The sequence below is a fragment of the Trichoderma virens genome (assembly GCF_000170995.1).
Source record: "Trichoderma virens Gv29-8 chromosome Unknown TRIVIscaffold_41, whole genome shotgun sequence".
NCBI classification, from domain to species: Eukaryota; Fungi; Ascomycota; class Sordariomycetes; order Hypocreales; family Hypocreaceae; genus Trichoderma; species Trichoderma virens.
Window position 1 is genome coordinate 1 of NW_014013708.1, and position 18,204 is coordinate 18,204.

An 18,204-nucleotide genomic window follows, 5' to 3' on the forward strand; every position below is an offset into this window, starting at 1 on the left:
ATTTAAAAAAGTAAAAATAAACCTTAAAAAAGTTACTGCAATCTAAAACTAAAAGCCTTTTAACTCCGTTAAAAAAATATAAAGCTTCTTTAAACTTATAAATTACTACTAATAATTTATTAAAGGATTCTTTAAAATAGCTACCCCATTAACTAATATAATAAAAAAAAGAAAAACCTTTAAGCTAACTAAAGAAATAAAATAAATATTTTAAGCGTTAAAAGATATAGTAACTTTAGCACCTGTTTTAGTAATATATAATCCTAATAAACCTATTATTATTAAAATAAATATATTAGAATATATAATAAAAGGAGTAATAAGTTAACTTAGCAATAATAAAAAACTCCACCCTATAGCCTTTTACTTTAGAAAACTAAATAATACTAAAATATATTACCCTATCTACAATAAAGAATTTCTAAAAATAAAAGACTATATAAATAAATAAAGCCACTACTGTTAAAAAAACAAATATAAAATTAAAATCTACACCGACTATAAAAACATTACATTCTTTACTACTACTTAGAAATTATTATAACGATAATTAAAATACTTTAAATTTCTCTTAGACTATAAATATAAACTAATATACTGTAAAGGAAAAAAAAAACAGATATACTAACACCCTAAGCTAAAGACTTAACTACTTTTAGAAAATACTAGACTATTAAATATAAATCCTTTAAAAAAATACAGAAGGTAATTATAAATAAAAAGAATTATATATAATATACTAAGTTAAAAAATACAATAAAATATTAAAAGAAATTAAAGAATATATTAAAGATTAAGTAAAAAATAAGTTCCCTTTATAAGTTATACTTAAAGAAAGATAACTAATAGTTAAAACTAAGTACTGGGTACCCCTAGACCTACAGAAGAAAGTTATAAAATACATTTATAAATATCTTCAGTTTAGACACTAAAGAATCACAACTATAAACTAATAAATATACACTATCTACTTATTTTAAAAAATAAAAAAAATAGCAGCTAATATTATATTAATATATAATAAATACTAATGAATAAAGTATAAATAATATAAACTATATAAGATACTGCAACCTTTACCGATTCTAAAATTACCCTAGGAAGTTATTATATTTAACTATATTATAGACCTATTACTATTACAAAAACCCTTTATAAAGGTTATTTACAATAGTATTTTTATAGTAGTAAATAAATTTATAAAGTAAGTATACTTTCTGCTGTATAAAAAGTTATATAATGCAGAAGATCTTACATATACCTATATTAAGATAATAGCAGCTAATTACAGTTTATTAAAAGAAATTATTTTAAACAGAGGATAAATATTTACCTTTAAATTCTAATAAAAACTAATAATAAGACTTAAAGTTAACTATAAACTTAGCACTATTTACTACCTACAGACAGATAAATAAATAAAAAAAATAAACTAAATTATTAAATAATACTTATAATATTATATTAATCTTAAATAAAATAATTAAACTAAAAAGTTACCTTTCGCTTAGTTTTATTATAATAATATAAAATCTAAATTTACTAAGCTAATACCGTTTTATACACTTTATAAATATATACCTTTAATATATAGACCCCCTTTTAAAGGATTAAATATTAATAAAACATAAATATAAGTAAAACTTATAGTTAATCTATATAAAGAATTATACACTTAACTTAAACTTATATAAAACTGCATAAAACACTATATAGACTAAAATAAAATTAAAAAACTAACCTTTTAGAAGGGAAATATAGTTTACTTAATTTAACATTTATAAGGCTATAAAATACTAAATATTAAAATAAACCAACTAAACGATAAGTTAAACTTTAGGAAAATTAGATTATTTAAAATTTTAAAGAAAATTAGAGAAATTAACTATAAACTTAAAATACCTAAAAATATAAAACTAAAATACTTAGTGTTTTATATATTATTATTAAAAAAAATATAAATTAATAAAAAAATTAAAAAACTAATTTTAAATGAAATTATAGTATTAAAAGAAGAAAAAAATTAGAATATAAAAAAAGTACTTACTATATACTAAAACCTAAAATATAATAACAGAATTAAATACCTAGTTTAATAGGAAAAATACAGACCCACCTATAATACTTAAGAACCTATTAAAAGCTTTAACTTTTAGGAATTAATAAAATAGTTTTATTAAAACCTTAGATTATATCGCTAAAAACTGCATTTTAATTAATTATATTAACCCCACCGAAAGACTATACATTAATAACTGCCTTTAACTCAGCCCATTCTATTTTATCCAACTTATCTAAAGAACAAACACCCCTATAAAGCATCCGCTCCCCGTAAATATTAATCTACTTACACTACTTTCACAGCTTAACCAATTATATAAACTTTTTATTTATTTATTAAATTAATAATATTACTTATTACTATTATTATAATAGTTCTTATTCTATCTAACGCTCTTTAACGTTTACACACTCCTTTTCAGTAGCTAAATATTACACTGTAAAATTAATATAAAAAAACACTAATAAAAAAAAAAAATAAAAAATCATTTACTATTAGCTAATAAAATTCCATTTCTATTGTAAATATAACTATAATATATATACTCCTTATACCTTTTATACCTAAGCGCTATTTTATAAAGCAATTTATTAATTTTACAATATAAATAAAATATAACAAAAAATCTAATAGTTTTAATTACAAACACCGCTACTTTACGATTTTTTAAAGATTTTTTAATAACAAAAGACTATTAATTTTACTTAATAACACCGTAAAGTATTATTAAAAATAAAAAAGGAGATTTACTTAAAAACTAACACAGAGGCTTAATATACTATATATAGGTCTTAAAGGTAAAATTAATAAAAGAGGGATATTATATTACGACCTAAACAAAAGTATATACCCTTTAAGTAAAATACAGAAGGAATAATTAATTAAAATCAGAGATTCTAAAGCTTACTTTAATATATATAACTTAAAAAGTAAGCCTTAACACTAAAGTTACAGACTTACCTAATATAAAGGGATATTATAATATAAGCTTAAAAAAACAACTGAATATATAAGTTTATTTTATTATAATTATTCAGATAGTTTAAATAACCAGTCGTTAATAAAGTATTAAAACTAAATATAAATTATACTTTTTATTTTACTCTTATATATTTATAATTACAACTGCTTAAAAGCTACTCTCTGTCCTCTCTGCCAATATAAACCTATAACCTAGGTTTATTACCTTAGGAACCCTTACCCTATACTAGGAATAGGGATTAGGACATCACAATAATTAAATAATTAATTATTAATAAAATATTAAAATTAAATATAAGTTTACTATTTTAAAAAATCCCTTATATTTATTTAAGCATTTACTTTAAATTAAAACGGGCGTAACCTTTACTTTATACTACATTTACATTTTTTATTACTTTATAAAACTACCTTAGGCTTAATTTAGTTTTTTATTACCCTGCGTACACTACCTTTAGCCTAACCCTAAGCCCGCCTTCTAGGTACGAGACGTTATATAAACCTAAAAGCTAATAAGCAAATGCTATCTAATAGTTCTTAGTCCCTAATCCCTGTAAATAAAATCAAACCAACCCCGCCCCCACTAACTGGGGGGTCTAAGCCAATAGGCAAATACTATATAAGCTCTCCTGGGTTTGACTTCCTTTACCCATAGTCACCTAGGGCCAGAATTGGTCAATTGATGGTGTGGTTGTGGGAGAAGCAGTGTGGATTGAAGTGCCGGAATGGGGGGGGTGTGGCGCCAAGTGGGTCACGGACTCTATATTCCAGATCTAATAGGTCTTTACAGCTCCCAAGTCCTCCTTACCCTTAATCAACCTTCCCATACTGCAGCCTCTTTTAATTAGGCCTCTTATATCAAAGTCTCTTCGTAGAAGGTTTTCTTGGCCTGTTAATATGTGTACAGGCGTAGGTTCTGGCTGGGGCTCAGGTCTGGGCTCTGGGCCGAAAGGGGGTAGGGTTAGGGTTAGGACCGAGGTCCGCTCGAGGCCCTTCGGGCTGCAGCCCGTGACACCTACACTACCTAGATGAAAACGCCTACGACCCCTATATTTAGAGTAGAGTATATTTCAGCCTACCTAAATAAACGCCTGCGCCCCTTGCAAGACTTTCGCATACTGGGTAGGGCAGCAGCCGCGAAAAGTCCAGCAACTAAAGAGAATCTTGCCTGTAATTATAATGCAACTCCAGGCCAGAGAGACCGTAACTCCCTAGCCCTTTAACGAGCAAACACAAGGAAAGGCAGAGCTTAGCAAACCGTTGTCAATTGAGAGGAGAAGCAATGCTAGGACGTCAATTGTTAATCCATAAACCATCGCTATTGTTGAGGCTCGACTACGGGGCAAGACTTTGTGCTGCTTGCTTAAGCTACCGCATTGATGGACGGCGCAGCCATCCAGAGCTGGTCCTGCTTGTCGATATACATCTTTGGCATTGAGCCGTCCAGTGGACTCGTGCCACCGCCGGGCCTATTGTCCCAGAACAGGCTCGTTGCCCAGAAGTCGAGCAGATCCTGTGCTTCGGGGCGCGGGAGCTGCCAAGCGCGGGCAGCCTCTTCGTAGTGTCCCGCCGACGTGCCCATTTTGGCCGGGGTGAATGCAGCATTGGCCACCTCCAGTTTCGGGAAGAAGCGCGGATCGGCCAGGTCCAGGGCGTCCTCTTTCTGCTGCTCACCCGCCTTTATCGGAGCCAGGCCGTCAGCGGAGATTCGCGGCGGCGGCGGGGTCAGAGCAAGGTCTGTTGTCAGGTTGACCGAGACGGGGCCTCCGTCGTTGAGGGCCGAGGAGTTGCCACCAGCGGCTGGGTCTTTCCAGGCCTCGTCTGAAAATCAAAGGGAATTATCAGCATAAGGGAGAAAGAAAAAGTGGATGTTGGGGGTAGAAAGCATGCAACGACGAGTTTGGAGACTTACACTTGTCCCAAAATCCTTTTGGTAGAGCCTTGGTTGCTGGCACCACGTTCCAGCCGATCTTATCATATCCGGGGTCGAGAGTTCCATTCTGTCCGCGGAATTCCTTCTTGAAGATCCGGACGTGAATTTCGGATGAGACTGTCTCCGCGCTGCGTTTCATCGGCTTCGCATATAGGGGTGTCTCGTTGGAGACGGGCACGGAACGGTCGTCGACGAGGACGGAGCTGACGGGGAACGTACTGCCGATTGAGAAGACGAACAGCCCACCACGCACTGTCCATGGCTTCTGTTTTTTCTTGTCGTCGTTGGTCGGATCGGAAGACGGCGCCTTGGCCGGGGCGAGCAATCCCGCTGTCGCATTGAAAGAGACCGTGGCGGGCCGGTCCTGTGCGTTTTTCCCGGTAATGCCAAGGACGAGCTCGTAGAACTGCTGGAGAGACTTTGGGTACTCGGGGATCCGGCTGGTGTCGCCGTACTCTATGTCAAAGGTAAAGACCCAGAACTCGACGCGGGCCCGACAGCCGAAGGGCCGCGCCTCGATGTGGAACTGGGCTCCCAACTGGGCGCTGACGTTTGTCGAGACCCAGAAGGCCTCGATGGTATAGTTAACGCCGACGGTGATGCCTCCTGTAAAGGAAAACCGCTCCGTTTCGAGATTGGCGAGGAGATCGAGCCATGCGGTGAACCAGGCTGAAAGATTGCCGGCGCGAAACGTGAGAGCCACCATGACGCCCATCATGACGGCCTTTGGCGTCCGGGCAAAGTACAGCTCGCCGCGCATGGAGATGGCGTCGCTGACCCGCCACTCGAGAGCCAGGCGGTCGACAGAAGGATAGTGTCCAGGGACAGAAAAGGACTTGTGGTACCCGCCAATGGTCATGACATAGTCGCCTTGGGTGCGCGCCGCAGCCTCGGGGGTGGCACCGTTGCCGGATACGGGCCACCAGAAGCACACGGCGAGACCACCGCGCAGATGGCAGTTCTCGTGCAAGATGTACGACTCGGGGGACAGGGCGCCCTCGAGCTTGAAACTGCCGGCGTTGGGGTGCAGGGTGGCAATGAAGCCAAACTCGATTCGGGCCATCTTGACGGGGCACTGCACCGACGGCAGCTCGCAGACGGCCACGCCGACGATGGTGAAGCGGAACTCGGGCGAGAACTGGACAATGACGGCAGTATCGATGGACAGGACGAGCGCGAAGTCGAGCTTGGCTCCGAACGCCAGAAACATCTCATTTTCGAGCGGCTTGATCCAGCCACCCCTCTCCGGCGAGCAAAGATCGCGGAGTTGATTCGTTGGCGATACTGCCGCCCGATGCATGGCCACCAGGGGAAAGTCCTTAACCTCGTCCACGCGCGGCAGGCGGAGCTGCAGATTGTACCCGAAAGCGACCATCAGCCCCGTGAGGGCCACGCCGGTGAACTGGATACGCCCCTCCCACTTGAGAAAGAAGAATACGGTTGAAGACGTGCTGTTCTTTTTTGGGTCGAGAATGAGGGTTTTCGCTCTAGTGGGCTCCTCTCCCGCAACTGTTGCCGGTTTCATGTAGAACTGGATTTTGTACTCGCTGTGCTCGCGAGACTGGTACAAGAGCGCTGCCGTGAACCGGAACTTGGTCACCCCGAATATCAGGCCTCCCGCAATAGTCCGGGCGGAATTCTTGTGGACTACGTCGTCGTGGTTGGCCGAGTTGAACATGGCAAGCCCAGCGACCCCGGGTAGGTCGTTTTCGTTGTAGTTTGCCGGGAAGTTGCGCATCCCACCGAAGACGTCGCGGACCTCGAGGTTGCCCTGTCCTGGCCGCAGAACAAAGGTTGTCTCCTCCGTGAAGAAGCCGGCACCAGCAAATGTTAGCGGGGGCTTGTTGTATGCTATCACGAGGCCCTTGAGCCCTCCCCGGACTTGCGAAACCTTGATCTTGTCGAGAAGGGGGTCATCCTCCTTGACTTTCTCGCGGTCAAAGGTCACGGCTATCCACAAGCCAGTGACCGAGGCGTGGAGGACGCCCAAGATGACCTTGGCGTCGAGATAGAGCGTCAGTGTGTTGTCTTCGTACGTAATTCCAACGTTGGATATCAGAAAATATTCCGTGTCTTTCTTGAAAGGCATGACTTGCATCGGAGGCTTAGGCGTCTTGCTTGGTGGGTGTATGGCGTCTCGCCTCTTCCGATTCTTGAGCTCCGAGTCGGATACATCATCGGGGTTAAAAACGTCACTTTTGTCCGCCTGATGAGACTGGCTCTGAGCTTTGGTTGAGGACGGCGCCTGACCGCTTGATCCAGGTTTTTGTTGGTCGGTCTTAGTGCTTGCCGTAGTGGGAGCGGTAGTGACCGGCGCTGTGGTTGCCGGAGCGGTAGTAGCCGGCCTTGTCGTTGTCGGGGCAGTAGTGGTAGCCGGTGTTGGAGTAGCCAGGACTGGAGCTGAAGTGACCGGGATGCCTTTGGCCTTATCGACCTTTACAAGCCGCCTCGGGCCAGGGTCGGAGCCCTCGTCGTCTTCATCTCGTGCCCTTGGTGGCGGGCGAAGCCTGTTTCTTCCGGTTTTTGGCGACTGTTTCCCGCGCTTTGGAGCTGCTGCAGGTTCATCATCGTCCGACGGTGGCTCGGGCACGTCCAGGTCGCCGGCATGTGCTGGCGGCTGCTTTGTCGAGTCACCGTCCAGCTTGGGCCCAAACAGGTTGTCCTTTCCGCCACTGTCTTTAGCCCTGTCATCTTGTGGCTTCTTATCCACGCTTGCCCCGTCATCCTTCGGTCTGATTACATTGGCAGCTACCTTGGGCGTGGCGAAAGGATAATCAAATGCGACGCGAGATTTGTTGTTCTCATCCACGCCCATGATGAAGATATGCCCTCCCGCCACGATGGCTGCGTCCTTGTCCGTCATATCCCTCTCGTTCTTGAACCTCTGGTAGTCGAGCCTCTTCATCTTGAGTTGCGCGAGTGCCGTGTTAGCAAGCGCCAGATCCGCCACTGTGAGGCCCACCATCTTGGTCACGTCGGTGGTGAACGGCTTAGGCGGAACGTCGATGACGTAGGCAATGAACAACTCGTCAATCGGCACTTTGAGCTTGCCCATGGGCTGCAAGTCTAGCTCTGGGATCTTGGGCAATGCTGCCTTCAGCACGCATTTTGTGTGGGCCTTTGGCCCCGAGGTTGGATCCAACATGACGATGAAGGTCATCTCAACGCCGTTCACCATGAGGGAGGCCACAATGCATAATATTGGCGCTTTCGTTGCGGCGTCTCTCACGCTCCGTACCGAAACTTTGATATCGCCGATCTTGACGTGAAGCAGAAACGCCGGTAGGCCGAGCGTAAGACCCAGGACTACCGGGCCGACGAACACAGCGAGGACTTCCTTGAGCGTCGGGGTGTTGCGGGCTTCCTTGTTACCCGGAGTCGATATGGCAATCTCCCAGTCGACTGTCTCTGGCATTGGCTCGGGCTTGGCGGGGCCACTGCGGAACGGATTGACGGCCATCGTGGCCTGGCCTCCTGGCGGCGGCCCACAAGTGTACACCAGATCGAACTGACCGGACCCAATGTTGATGCCGCCGACCATCTGGAAGCCCTTGCTGACGCTGTCGACATTTTCAAAAGCCAGAACGAGATAGCTCACGTGGACGAAACGGAGAAGCACAGTCAGGGCTTCACTCGTCTCCCTGGCGAAGAGGGCATAGAGGTAAGCGAGGTCAAAGCTCTTGACTACCGCTCCCAGGAGCCATCTCTTCTTGCGTCCGTCGTACACGACGGAACCCCTGATCCGGCCAGGTTTGTCGTCTTTCTTGAGAACATCTTTCCGCAGCAGCCCGACATCAATGTCCAACCGGGCCAAGATAAACTGGGCACCACTCTTCCAAGAATGTATCACACGCACGCCGAGCTTGCCCAAATAAACCTGGGGTGTTGTGTCCTCCTTTGGTGTCGGCGGCGAACCGCATATAGCCCCACCGAAAGCCCAGCCCGTGCTCCGGATTTCAATTGTCGCCTCGGTTATTCGTGAGGGCAGCTTTAGCGGCAGGGTTGAAGGCGCAACAAGTGCTCTTAAGTCGACATAGGAGCCCTGATGGTCTCTGTTGAGGGGCACAAGCTCTAGATCTTCTTCCCAATCAGGGAGCAGCTTGCGAATATCCGATTCCTTGCCAAGGGGTGGTTCTATCGCCGTATGATTTAGCTCAGTGGCAACTTCAAAGCACTTAAGCAAGCTGGGTAATAATTAACTTACTGAGCCAAAGCGCGCCGCGAAGACTGCTGCCTTCCACCCTGCTCCAAGCGTAGGTAAAGAGGAATAGGATGCTATTATTGTCATTCAAAGTGCCAACCTTAGCTAGCAGCTCAATGTCCACTGACACGGCCGAAACCTCTCCAAGACTGCCGTCCGCTGCCAGGGGCAGAGTAATGGATATTCTGCGGGGCTCCGGCGTCTTGGATAGAATCACCTTGGCCGTCTCGCTTTCGAGGAGGGCAGCAAGATCCAGCTGGCCGACCTGCGTTGCGAGCCACGACAGGAGTTGGGCGAGGAGATTGCCTTGCTTAAACGTGATGTCCACTTTGATGAAACCCTGCTGGACACTCAGAACAACAGAAGCGGGCACGTTCAGGCCCAGCGAGGGCATGGTACAGTCCAGATGGATGCTACTCTGCTCCTCGACGATGGCACTGTGGCCCCCCCCCGTGACTGTCCAAGTGCTGATGTGCTTGGAGACGACCTTCACACCCGTGACGCTAATGCCGGGAATTCGAGCGCCGAGGAACTTTGTCATGATTGCAGCGCTCTGCGAATTACCAGTATACTGGAGCCGCTCGACGGTCCGGTAACTCCGCTCCGGGTCGAAGAAGATGGCGTTTCTGCTGCCGGGACGCACGTCGATGGACAGTGGCATGGCCAGTAACTCGAGAATTTCCGGATTCTGGGCTTGGTCGGGCATCACGGGCAGAGGCACCACATCGGACATGCGCACGGGGAGAGCATCGCAGCCGGGGTCAAGGCCAAGGACGAGAAGGTTCTGGGGGGAGACCAAGCCGCCCATCTCCTCGCTGAGACCCCTCAGCGGGTCCTGGCCGAAATTATGAGCGAGATGCTTCGTTCCGAACTTCATTTCACCTCCGAAAGAAAGCTTTTGGGTCAGTTCCACCTCGGCAATCTTGTTTTTAGCGCTCGACGCGAGCTGCAGCTTCCGGGCCCCGACGGACGCGGCGAACCAGCCGTAGAGCTCGTCGGCCTTGTCAAGCTCAAAAAACTTTGGCGTTTCGCCAGCAGCAGGGACGACGGGCTTCGAGGCCAGATCTAGCCGGGCATTGTGCAGCGAGCCGACGAATGAGTCGGCATCACCGGGCGCCAAGACCGAGGGCTTGCCCACCGCGCCGCCTTCTACGTCGAGGAACGTCGACGCGATGCAGAGCTCGTTTGCAATGGCCGACGTGGTGGTGGCGTCGAGCTTCTTAACTTGGCGCGATACCCCAAGCCGGGCCTGCATTGTGGGATCTGGATGCACCCACAACGGCTTGCGAGGCGTGGTCAGGCGAGGATTCGCCTCGGCAAGGACCTCGAGGGCGTCGGCCGGAGGCTCGAGAAGTGTTTCCAAATTGTAGAGGCCATTGAGCGTTACGACACTGTGACTGTCAAAGCGGCCCTGACCCAGAGCCTCTCTACGCTCTTCACTCCACGTGGGAAAGTGGTTGATCATGGTCTGTGGAGGGGAGGGCGAGGCGGCCGGGGCCGGGGGGACTGGATTGTTTGACGCCGATTCAGTGGTCTCCGGGTGTTGTTGTGCCCGGGATGTGTCCAGCGTGGACGGTGTCCGAGACTCGGACAAGGCGGCGATCTTGCGACTTTTTTGATGGTTTTGCAAGTCGGCCTGTCCAAGATACTTGACCTTGACCACGCCGTCCACTTGCCCCCGAGCGGCATCGCGTGACTCGACGCAGATGTACTCGATCGCTCCCTTGACGCCCACTGGATCTAGGAAGGATCCGTGAACAGCAGCACCTACAGCAGGATGAGACTGCGACGTGATGGGGGATATCTGAGCCCAGCGACGCTCGCATTGATCGGTGATCCAGTCTCTCGACGCTTTCTCTGAGGGTTGTTGTCGCTTGGTCTCGTCGCCGCCCCACATGCAGTACTGGTCATAGATATTGACGAGGCCCGGCTGTCCCAGTCGCGCCTGGCGTTGGTTGATGCGGTCATAGAATTCCGAGAGCATCGCGAGGAACTGGTCGTTCTTTTCGGGGCGGACAAAGGCGTCATACGAGAGCTGCCCGGTTCCCGAGAAGTCTGCATAGCTGCTTCTGCTGCCTGCTGTGTCCGGCTGCCTCACGAAGTAGTATGGGTATTGCGTGGCGTAAACGGTTCCGGATAGAGCAACATCGGACTGCTGGGACAAGAGAAGAGTGTGGAGCAAGAGAATGAGCTCCCATCGAGGATTTCCATACTTGCTCCCCGTGAACATGACCAAGCTCTGGGGAGCCAAGCTGTCGACGGCATCCGCAATGGTGACGGGCTTTCCGCTGCGGCTGCCCACCTTCATCGTCGTCACGCTGATCCCCTCGACATGAGTGGCTGGAGGGTCTGCCGTGATCCAGTCGAGCAGCTCCGACTGGATAGCGTCATCGGCGACGCTGCCGCCAAAGTACGATACGCACGCCGGCTTGCTGTCCCACATGATGGCAAACGCGAGCGAAGACTCAGCTTTCGCGATACGCCCTCGAGACGTCATGACTGTCTTGTCTGCCGCGATGCAGTACAAGGCCGGCATGTCTCTGCCTGGCGGATTCCTAGCCAGTAAATCATAAGGAGAGCTCGCTGGCGAATTGAAAAAGTTGACTGGCGGGCCCGACGCCGTGAACAAATCGCGACCAAGCAGCAACTCAGGGCTATAAACAAAATTGCAGAAGCCACTGATATGGATCGGCTGATCCGCTCCTGGTCTGAGGAACTCAAATATCAACCTGTTGGTCCCATCTCCTAGCAGCTTGAGCTCTGGTACATGCGATGGAGGCGCACACGGCGCGTATAGCACGGAGACCGGATTCCCCTGCGCATCGTACTTGAGCCAGCTGGCGCGAAAATTGTCGAGTCGCTGGCCCGGTTGAACATTGTCGTCGACTTCGGCGCCGAGCAGCTCAAAGAGACCACCATAGTAATCCGGATCCCAGACGGAGAGGACCACGGCGTCGAATTGCAGCACCGGGCAGCCGTAACGTGCGGCAATGGACGCGAGACTGCTTGCTAGGACGCCGCGGCCGAAGCGAGACGCGCCCGGCGAGCCCGTGTCGATGAGAATAGCCTTTTCGATGGACTTTGCGTCTGTGGTCGGCTGCACCTTGACCAGGAGATGGACGGTACACTCGCCGTCGCCAACGTTGATGTGGAGCGAGTCAACTCCATAGGATTCCCCCATGATCCCGGTGGTTATGAATTCTTCGCGGCAAGCAGCATCAAGTGTCAAGCTTTGGTGATGGCATGAGTGAGCAGAATAGTAGCTGGTGTGGGAAAAGAACACGGCAGCCGAGTAAACGTTATGGTGGCCAGTCTTTTCGGTATGCTGACTTCATTTACACACCCAGTCTGCTCTCAGGAAGTTCACGTAGTACAAACTTTGGGCTCACCCCCGGGGTTGCGCCCCAATCCTGCCTCAACCCCCCGGGGTGGCTGTAGACTCCATGGCCGGGGACCCGGGCGTTGTTCAGCTGATATATGGAGGAGACTATTGACGCGGACCGCTCTCCACCGGGGAAGGAGACTATTGATGTCGACCGCTCTCCACCGGGGGAGACTATTGATGCCGCTCTCCACCAATTCACAAGCATGGGGATTCGCTAGCCCCTCGGCAAACATCCCCACGCGCCACCACGCCGGATGCAGGGGCCTGGATTCAGCTAAGGATCGCAAGTTCTACGTACTCCGTGTTGTAGCGCCATGACCTTGCTTGGCCATGACCTTGCTTGGCCAAGTCGTCACATCATGAAAGACCAATTGCGCCGTCACGGCTCCCACGCCATCGGCCAGCACTGTGTTTAGTGATTGACTCGGGAAATCGGTCAGTCGGTGAGTGGTTCGGTCTACCTACCAATTCATTGTCTCTGACTCCGAGTTCTCACCATCTCGACCGTGCCAGGGCCTGAAAGTTCGCCAGTTCGAGCGTCTTCGACTTTGTCGGCCAACCTTTGCTATACCTGGCGAGACTGCACCGCCATCCCTCAGCATGTCGCAACCCGATATAGTGGCTCCGCCAGGTGCCCGGCATGCGGTGCTTCAAGCCTTGGGGCGAACGTCGGCACAGGGAGCATCTCTCATGGGCGTTGCTGTCAAGGACGGAACCGCAACCCAAGCCCAGCCACAGTTGACGACGGGTGAGCAGCAGGTCTTTTCCTATTTCCGACCTGCGCTCGAAGGCGGCGACTACATTGTGGCGACTACGCAGACCATCAGTGCCAGAGACAGCCCGAGCATTGTGACCAAGGAGGAGCAAGAATTCACCGTCGCCACGCCGCGCTTCAGCATCGCCCCGAACACCATCAAATCCGTCTACCCGCCAGCGGGATACCCCGTCGCCGTCGAAACGCTGCCGCATATTGTTTTCAGCGACCCGTATCTGCCCTGGGAGCGACTGGCAACCTCAGCCAGGCAGACGGCCACTCGCAGGGTTCCTTGGTTGGCCTTGCTGGCCTTCTCAGAGGACGAGCTCACCTTGGCGCCGGGGGATCTAACGGGAGACACCAGCCTCTTCAAGGATATTCCCTCGGACAAGCCATGGGAACAGAATGCGGACCTTTCCGTAGCGGTGCCGCACGCGAGCGCTTCCAAGCTAGCCGGCTGCTTGACGCCCATCTCCAGTGCAGACGCCGCTGAGGTGGATGGCGACAAGGTCAATGCCATCTTCGTCCGACCCAGTCTCTTCAACGAACTCTTCCGCGATACATCGGCGTCGTCGGCTGGCGGCAGCCAGAAGCGGCCGGACGTGTCCAGATACGGCTACCTTGCGCACGTTCGCCGCATCGACACCACGGGCATGGCGGAGTCTGGCGGCACCGAGGACGCTCATTTCAGCCTGGTCCTCTCTCACCGTGTCGGGCCCATGGCCAGCGACGGACAGGCGGCCACAGTGCACGTGCACCTCGTCTCAATCGAGGGCATCGAGGCCATGGCCTGGCCTGTCTCGTCTTCGACTCGCTTCGTGGCACTTGCATCCCTCCACAGCTGGTCTTACATGAGCGCCCGCCATGGCGTATTTGACGCCAAGAAAACCATGCGCAAGCTTGCAGAGACTCTGGGACCTCTTAGGCCACCACTGCCCGCACAAGAGACGCTCAAGGTGGACCCCGCGCGGCAGGTCATCATCGACAGGCTTCGGGACGGCTACACACCAGTCGCATACCGAATGCAGACCGGAGAGAAAACTGCAGCACTGTACCGAGGCGTTCTGACACCGACTCTGGTGCCGCACCCCATCTCGCCGGGATGGAGCCTGATGTCGGAGAGCGGCATGGACCTGCAGATCCTGGACAACAAGCTTGGCATCCTCGACATCACGTACTCGACAGCGTGGCAACTGGGCAAGAGCACCGCCATGGCCGACCTCGCCTTCTGTCGCTCCCTGACCAAGCTGCGGACAAAGATCCACGTCATGGCCATGAACAGGGCCAAGGCCAAGATGATGCGTGCCTTGGGCGCGTATCAGAACCGCGCCGATGCCGTCAAGGCGGCGCCGGTCATTCTCCAGGAGCTCGGCAAGCTCCAAGAAATCGAGACAGACGGCCTCGTGCCATCGCAGAGTCCAGATATGCTTGATCGATGGAAGGCCGATGCGAAGAAGACGGTCGATCTGTCCCTCGACAACCGCGCTCTGGCCGCGCAGTACGACGAGCAGGCCAAGCTTGCGGCCGAAGAACTTGGTAGTGGCTTCGACGCAGGCGAGGTCGCGGGCGAAGGCCAGGCCATCTACAACGAGCTGAACGAGGCGTCCAGCCCCGAGTGGGCCGTTGTGCTTGGCTGGATCCTAGACAAGATGTACCTCTCTACGATTCCGACCCAGTACCTGGTAACGGACCCGTCGCATCTGCCTGCAGAGAGCTTGCGCTTCTTCCACCTCGATCCCAACTGGCTCGATGCGTTTCTAGACGGCGCCCTCAGCGTGGGAAACCACCTCGAGAACCGCTTCGACAGCGCGCGCACCGCCATCAAGCATCTCATCAACAGGTACCTGCGCAGTCCACTGCCCGCCACCGGCCAGCCACCTCCCGTACCAACGTATGGGTTCATACTGCGCTCCGACCTCATCAGCCACTACCCAGATTTGCGCGTCGAGGTGGAGTACGATCCGCCCAGGGCTAACTCGGCAATGCCCTCCATCCTGCGACAGGCTAACGTTGCCGACGGAGTTCTCATGTGCCTACTGGATGCTTCCCCACACGGAACTCAGCCGAATTCACGCCTCAAGAGCCTCAAGTTTACGCAGCCGCCTCACCAGCAGTCGTTTGCGGTGGGTGCTCAGCTGGACGACGAGGAGCTGCACACCTCGTACCGGAGAATCTACACTACGTACGACGGGCACTCTGACAAGTCGGATCCCCTGTGCAACGACGAGGTTCTCAAGAAAGATTCGGTGGCGACGGACGTGCAGCCCATCTTCTGCTGGGGAAAAGACAACTCTGTGCGATGCCTGCAGTTTCCGGCCTTCTCCGACAGGCTTCTCCGCAATCTACAGCAGCACATGCCCAGGGACAGCATCGTCACGTTCAGCGCTGACGCCGCGACTTCGGCCATGGTGGGGTTGCAGCTGACAAAACGCATCTGCGAGCTCGAAATCACCGCCGGGCCCGCCACTGACCCTCAGACGCTGCCAATGCTCCTGGCCAGAGCTTCAGAGCCGGGCGCAAGAGCCCTCTGGATACGGCCGGAACGCGAAAGCGGCGCCATGTCCAAGTCCATGGTGGCAAATTCCTGGTCTCTTCCGATTCCCAATCCACCCGTGGCACCCCTGCCGTCTCTGGAAGAGAGACGTCGCATACGGCGAGAAGCCGATGCCGTCTGGTCTGGCGTCGCACCGCACGCGTCGGGTACACAGGTGCTTTCGCCGGAGCTCGAGGACATCATCACCACCGCCTTTCAGGTCGTCTTCAACCCGGGCGGTTTTCTACTGGACAGGGTGCTGGATTTTTTCACACCCACCATCGAGCGCCCTCGCTACGATTTGCAGGTCTTCCCGGTCGGCAAGCGATTCGACCCGGAGAAGGACGCCCGCTCCATTCCCACCGGCCGACGTCAAGATCTCGTATTCTCCGTTTCTCTGGCCAACCCCGACACCGCCACGCCCGGCGACACGCTCCTCGACGAGATCCGCATCATGATTCCCATGGGCGACCCCACTGCCGACAGCGACAAGACGTGTCTGATGAGCAACTACCGCGGGCCCGGGGCTACAATGGTGAGCAACCTGCGCTTCAACGTCATCACGGCTGTTGCCCACGACTACAGCTACATGCTCCTGCGGCTGATTCCGCGGACGGCCCGGAACGATGGCTGTATTGGATTCGAGCACGCGCTCGAGGCAAGCTTCGTGTTGAACCTGGTGGATGTGAACGAGTACCCGGGAGGCCAAGAGAGGACGGTGGAAATTTCCTTGGTGGAACATCTTAAGGATGTCATGCGCGAGCATATACCACTGGTGCCGCGAACGTACCAAGCGACGCTCAAAACGCCGCCCCTAGATCAGGGCATTGTGCCAAGATAGAGCCTTTAGTTTTCTTATACGTAAATCCACACCTTATAATAATTGTTTCTGGCGGTTAGTAAATGGCCTTTAAATTTATATGTGAGATTTTTGGTGCTAGCAGGATATAAGGTAGCTGGCGTTTAGATAAGGGTAGTAGTTAGTAAATACTTTATATTTAAGTTAAGGATAAAGATATTATAGGTTAAGAGTAAAGTAAACCTTTAATTGTTTATTTTATTTTCAGTTATATAAGTTATTAATAATAATAGTAAATAGCAGTTATTTTTTATTAATGTTTACTATTATAATATAATTTTTATAATATTATTTATTAAACTTTTTATATTATGAAGTATTTTTTTTATTAACTAAAATATTATATTTTAACTTATTATATATATAAAACATTTATTACTAAATATTAAATTAAAATATATTTTTATATATTATTATATTACTTTATAAATTAATAAATTAAATATATTAGACAGTAAGTATTAAAGCTAAATATTATTTAAAACTAAAATAAATTTAATATTTTACTTATTTTACTAAATAATATTTATATTTATAATAATTATTTTTAACTATTAATAATAATATATAAATTTATATATAAAATTTTTTAACGTTAGTAAAATATAAAGCAGTTAATATTTAAATAAAAGTAATAGTTAATAAATATTTTATATTTAAATTAAAATTAAAAATAAAAATATTATAAATTAATAATAAAATAAACTTTTATAATAATTATTTTTAAAAATTAATAAATAATATTTAAATTTATAAATAAAAATTTTTTAATATTAATAAAATATAAATTAATTAATATTTAAATAAAAATAATAATTAATAAATATTTTATATTTAAATTAAAAATAAAAATATTATAAATTAATAATAAAGTAAACCTTAAGTATTATAATTTAATATTTTATAATTATAATAAAAAATATATATTTTAAAAAAAAATAATTTAAATAATTTATTAAAATAAAATTAAAATAAATTAATTATTAACTAAAAGTAATTTAGTATAAATAAATAAAAATTAATTATTAACTTTAATTAATTAAAATATATTTAATTAAATATATAATATTTACTTTTTTATATTTATTTAAAATAATTAAATAATTAATTATAAATTATAATATTTAAATTAAATTTACTTAATATTTTTTATAAATTAATAATATAATTATTTGTATTATTTAAATATTTAATTTAATTTATTAATTAATATAAATTAAAATTTAAATTTAATTTTTAAAAATTTTAATTTATATTAATTTATAAAATTTATAATTTATTATATATTTATACTTTTTTTTAAATAATTACTTTAAATTTTTAAATAATATTTAATAAAAAAAATTAAATATTAATTTATAATATTTTAAATATTAAAATAAATTAAAAAACTAAAATTTAAAATAAATATTTAAAAAATAATATTAAATTTTAAAATTAATTTAATAAAAATAATAAAAATTTTATATTTATAAAATTAATTATTATTTAATTTA

The 18,204-nt window shown here is 46.7% G+C and overlaps 2 protein-coding genes across 2 annotated transcripts; one reads left to right on the top strand and one right to left on the bottom strand.

Annotated features, from left to right (window-relative positions):
- Positions 1-1,091: 1,091 nt before the first annotated feature.
- TRIVIDRAFT_201504 (uncharacterized protein) lies at positions 1,092-12,358 on the bottom strand (the record flags this gene model as incomplete). Its single annotated transcript, XM_014100755.1, has 21 exons — positions 1,092-1,096; positions 1,138-1,150; positions 1,215-1,220; positions 1,256-1,261; positions 1,334-1,342; positions 1,405-1,432; positions 1,742-1,765; positions 1,903-1,916; positions 2,048-2,053; positions 2,352-2,364; positions 2,416-2,421; positions 2,474-2,486; positions 2,617-2,625; positions 2,825-2,840; positions 3,249-3,269; positions 3,414-3,419; positions 4,063-4,090; positions 4,123-4,211; positions 4,416-4,864; positions 4,956-9,110; positions 9,181-12,358. 21 exons carry the CDS (start codon positions 12,356-12,358, stop codon positions 1,092-1,094), a joined length of 8,094 nt encoding a protein of 2,697 aa, XP_013956230.1.
- Positions 12,359-13,252: 894 nt separating this feature from the next.
- On the top strand, positions 13,253-16,730 carry TRIVIDRAFT_180219 (uncharacterized protein; the record flags this gene model as incomplete). Its single annotated transcript, XM_014100756.1, has 1 exon — positions 13,253-16,730. The coding sequence occupies one exon, from the start codon at positions 13,253-13,255 to the stop codon at positions 16,688-16,690; it is 3,438 nt and encodes a 1,145-aa protein (XP_013956231.1).
- Positions 16,731-18,204: the final 1,474 nt, after the last annotated feature.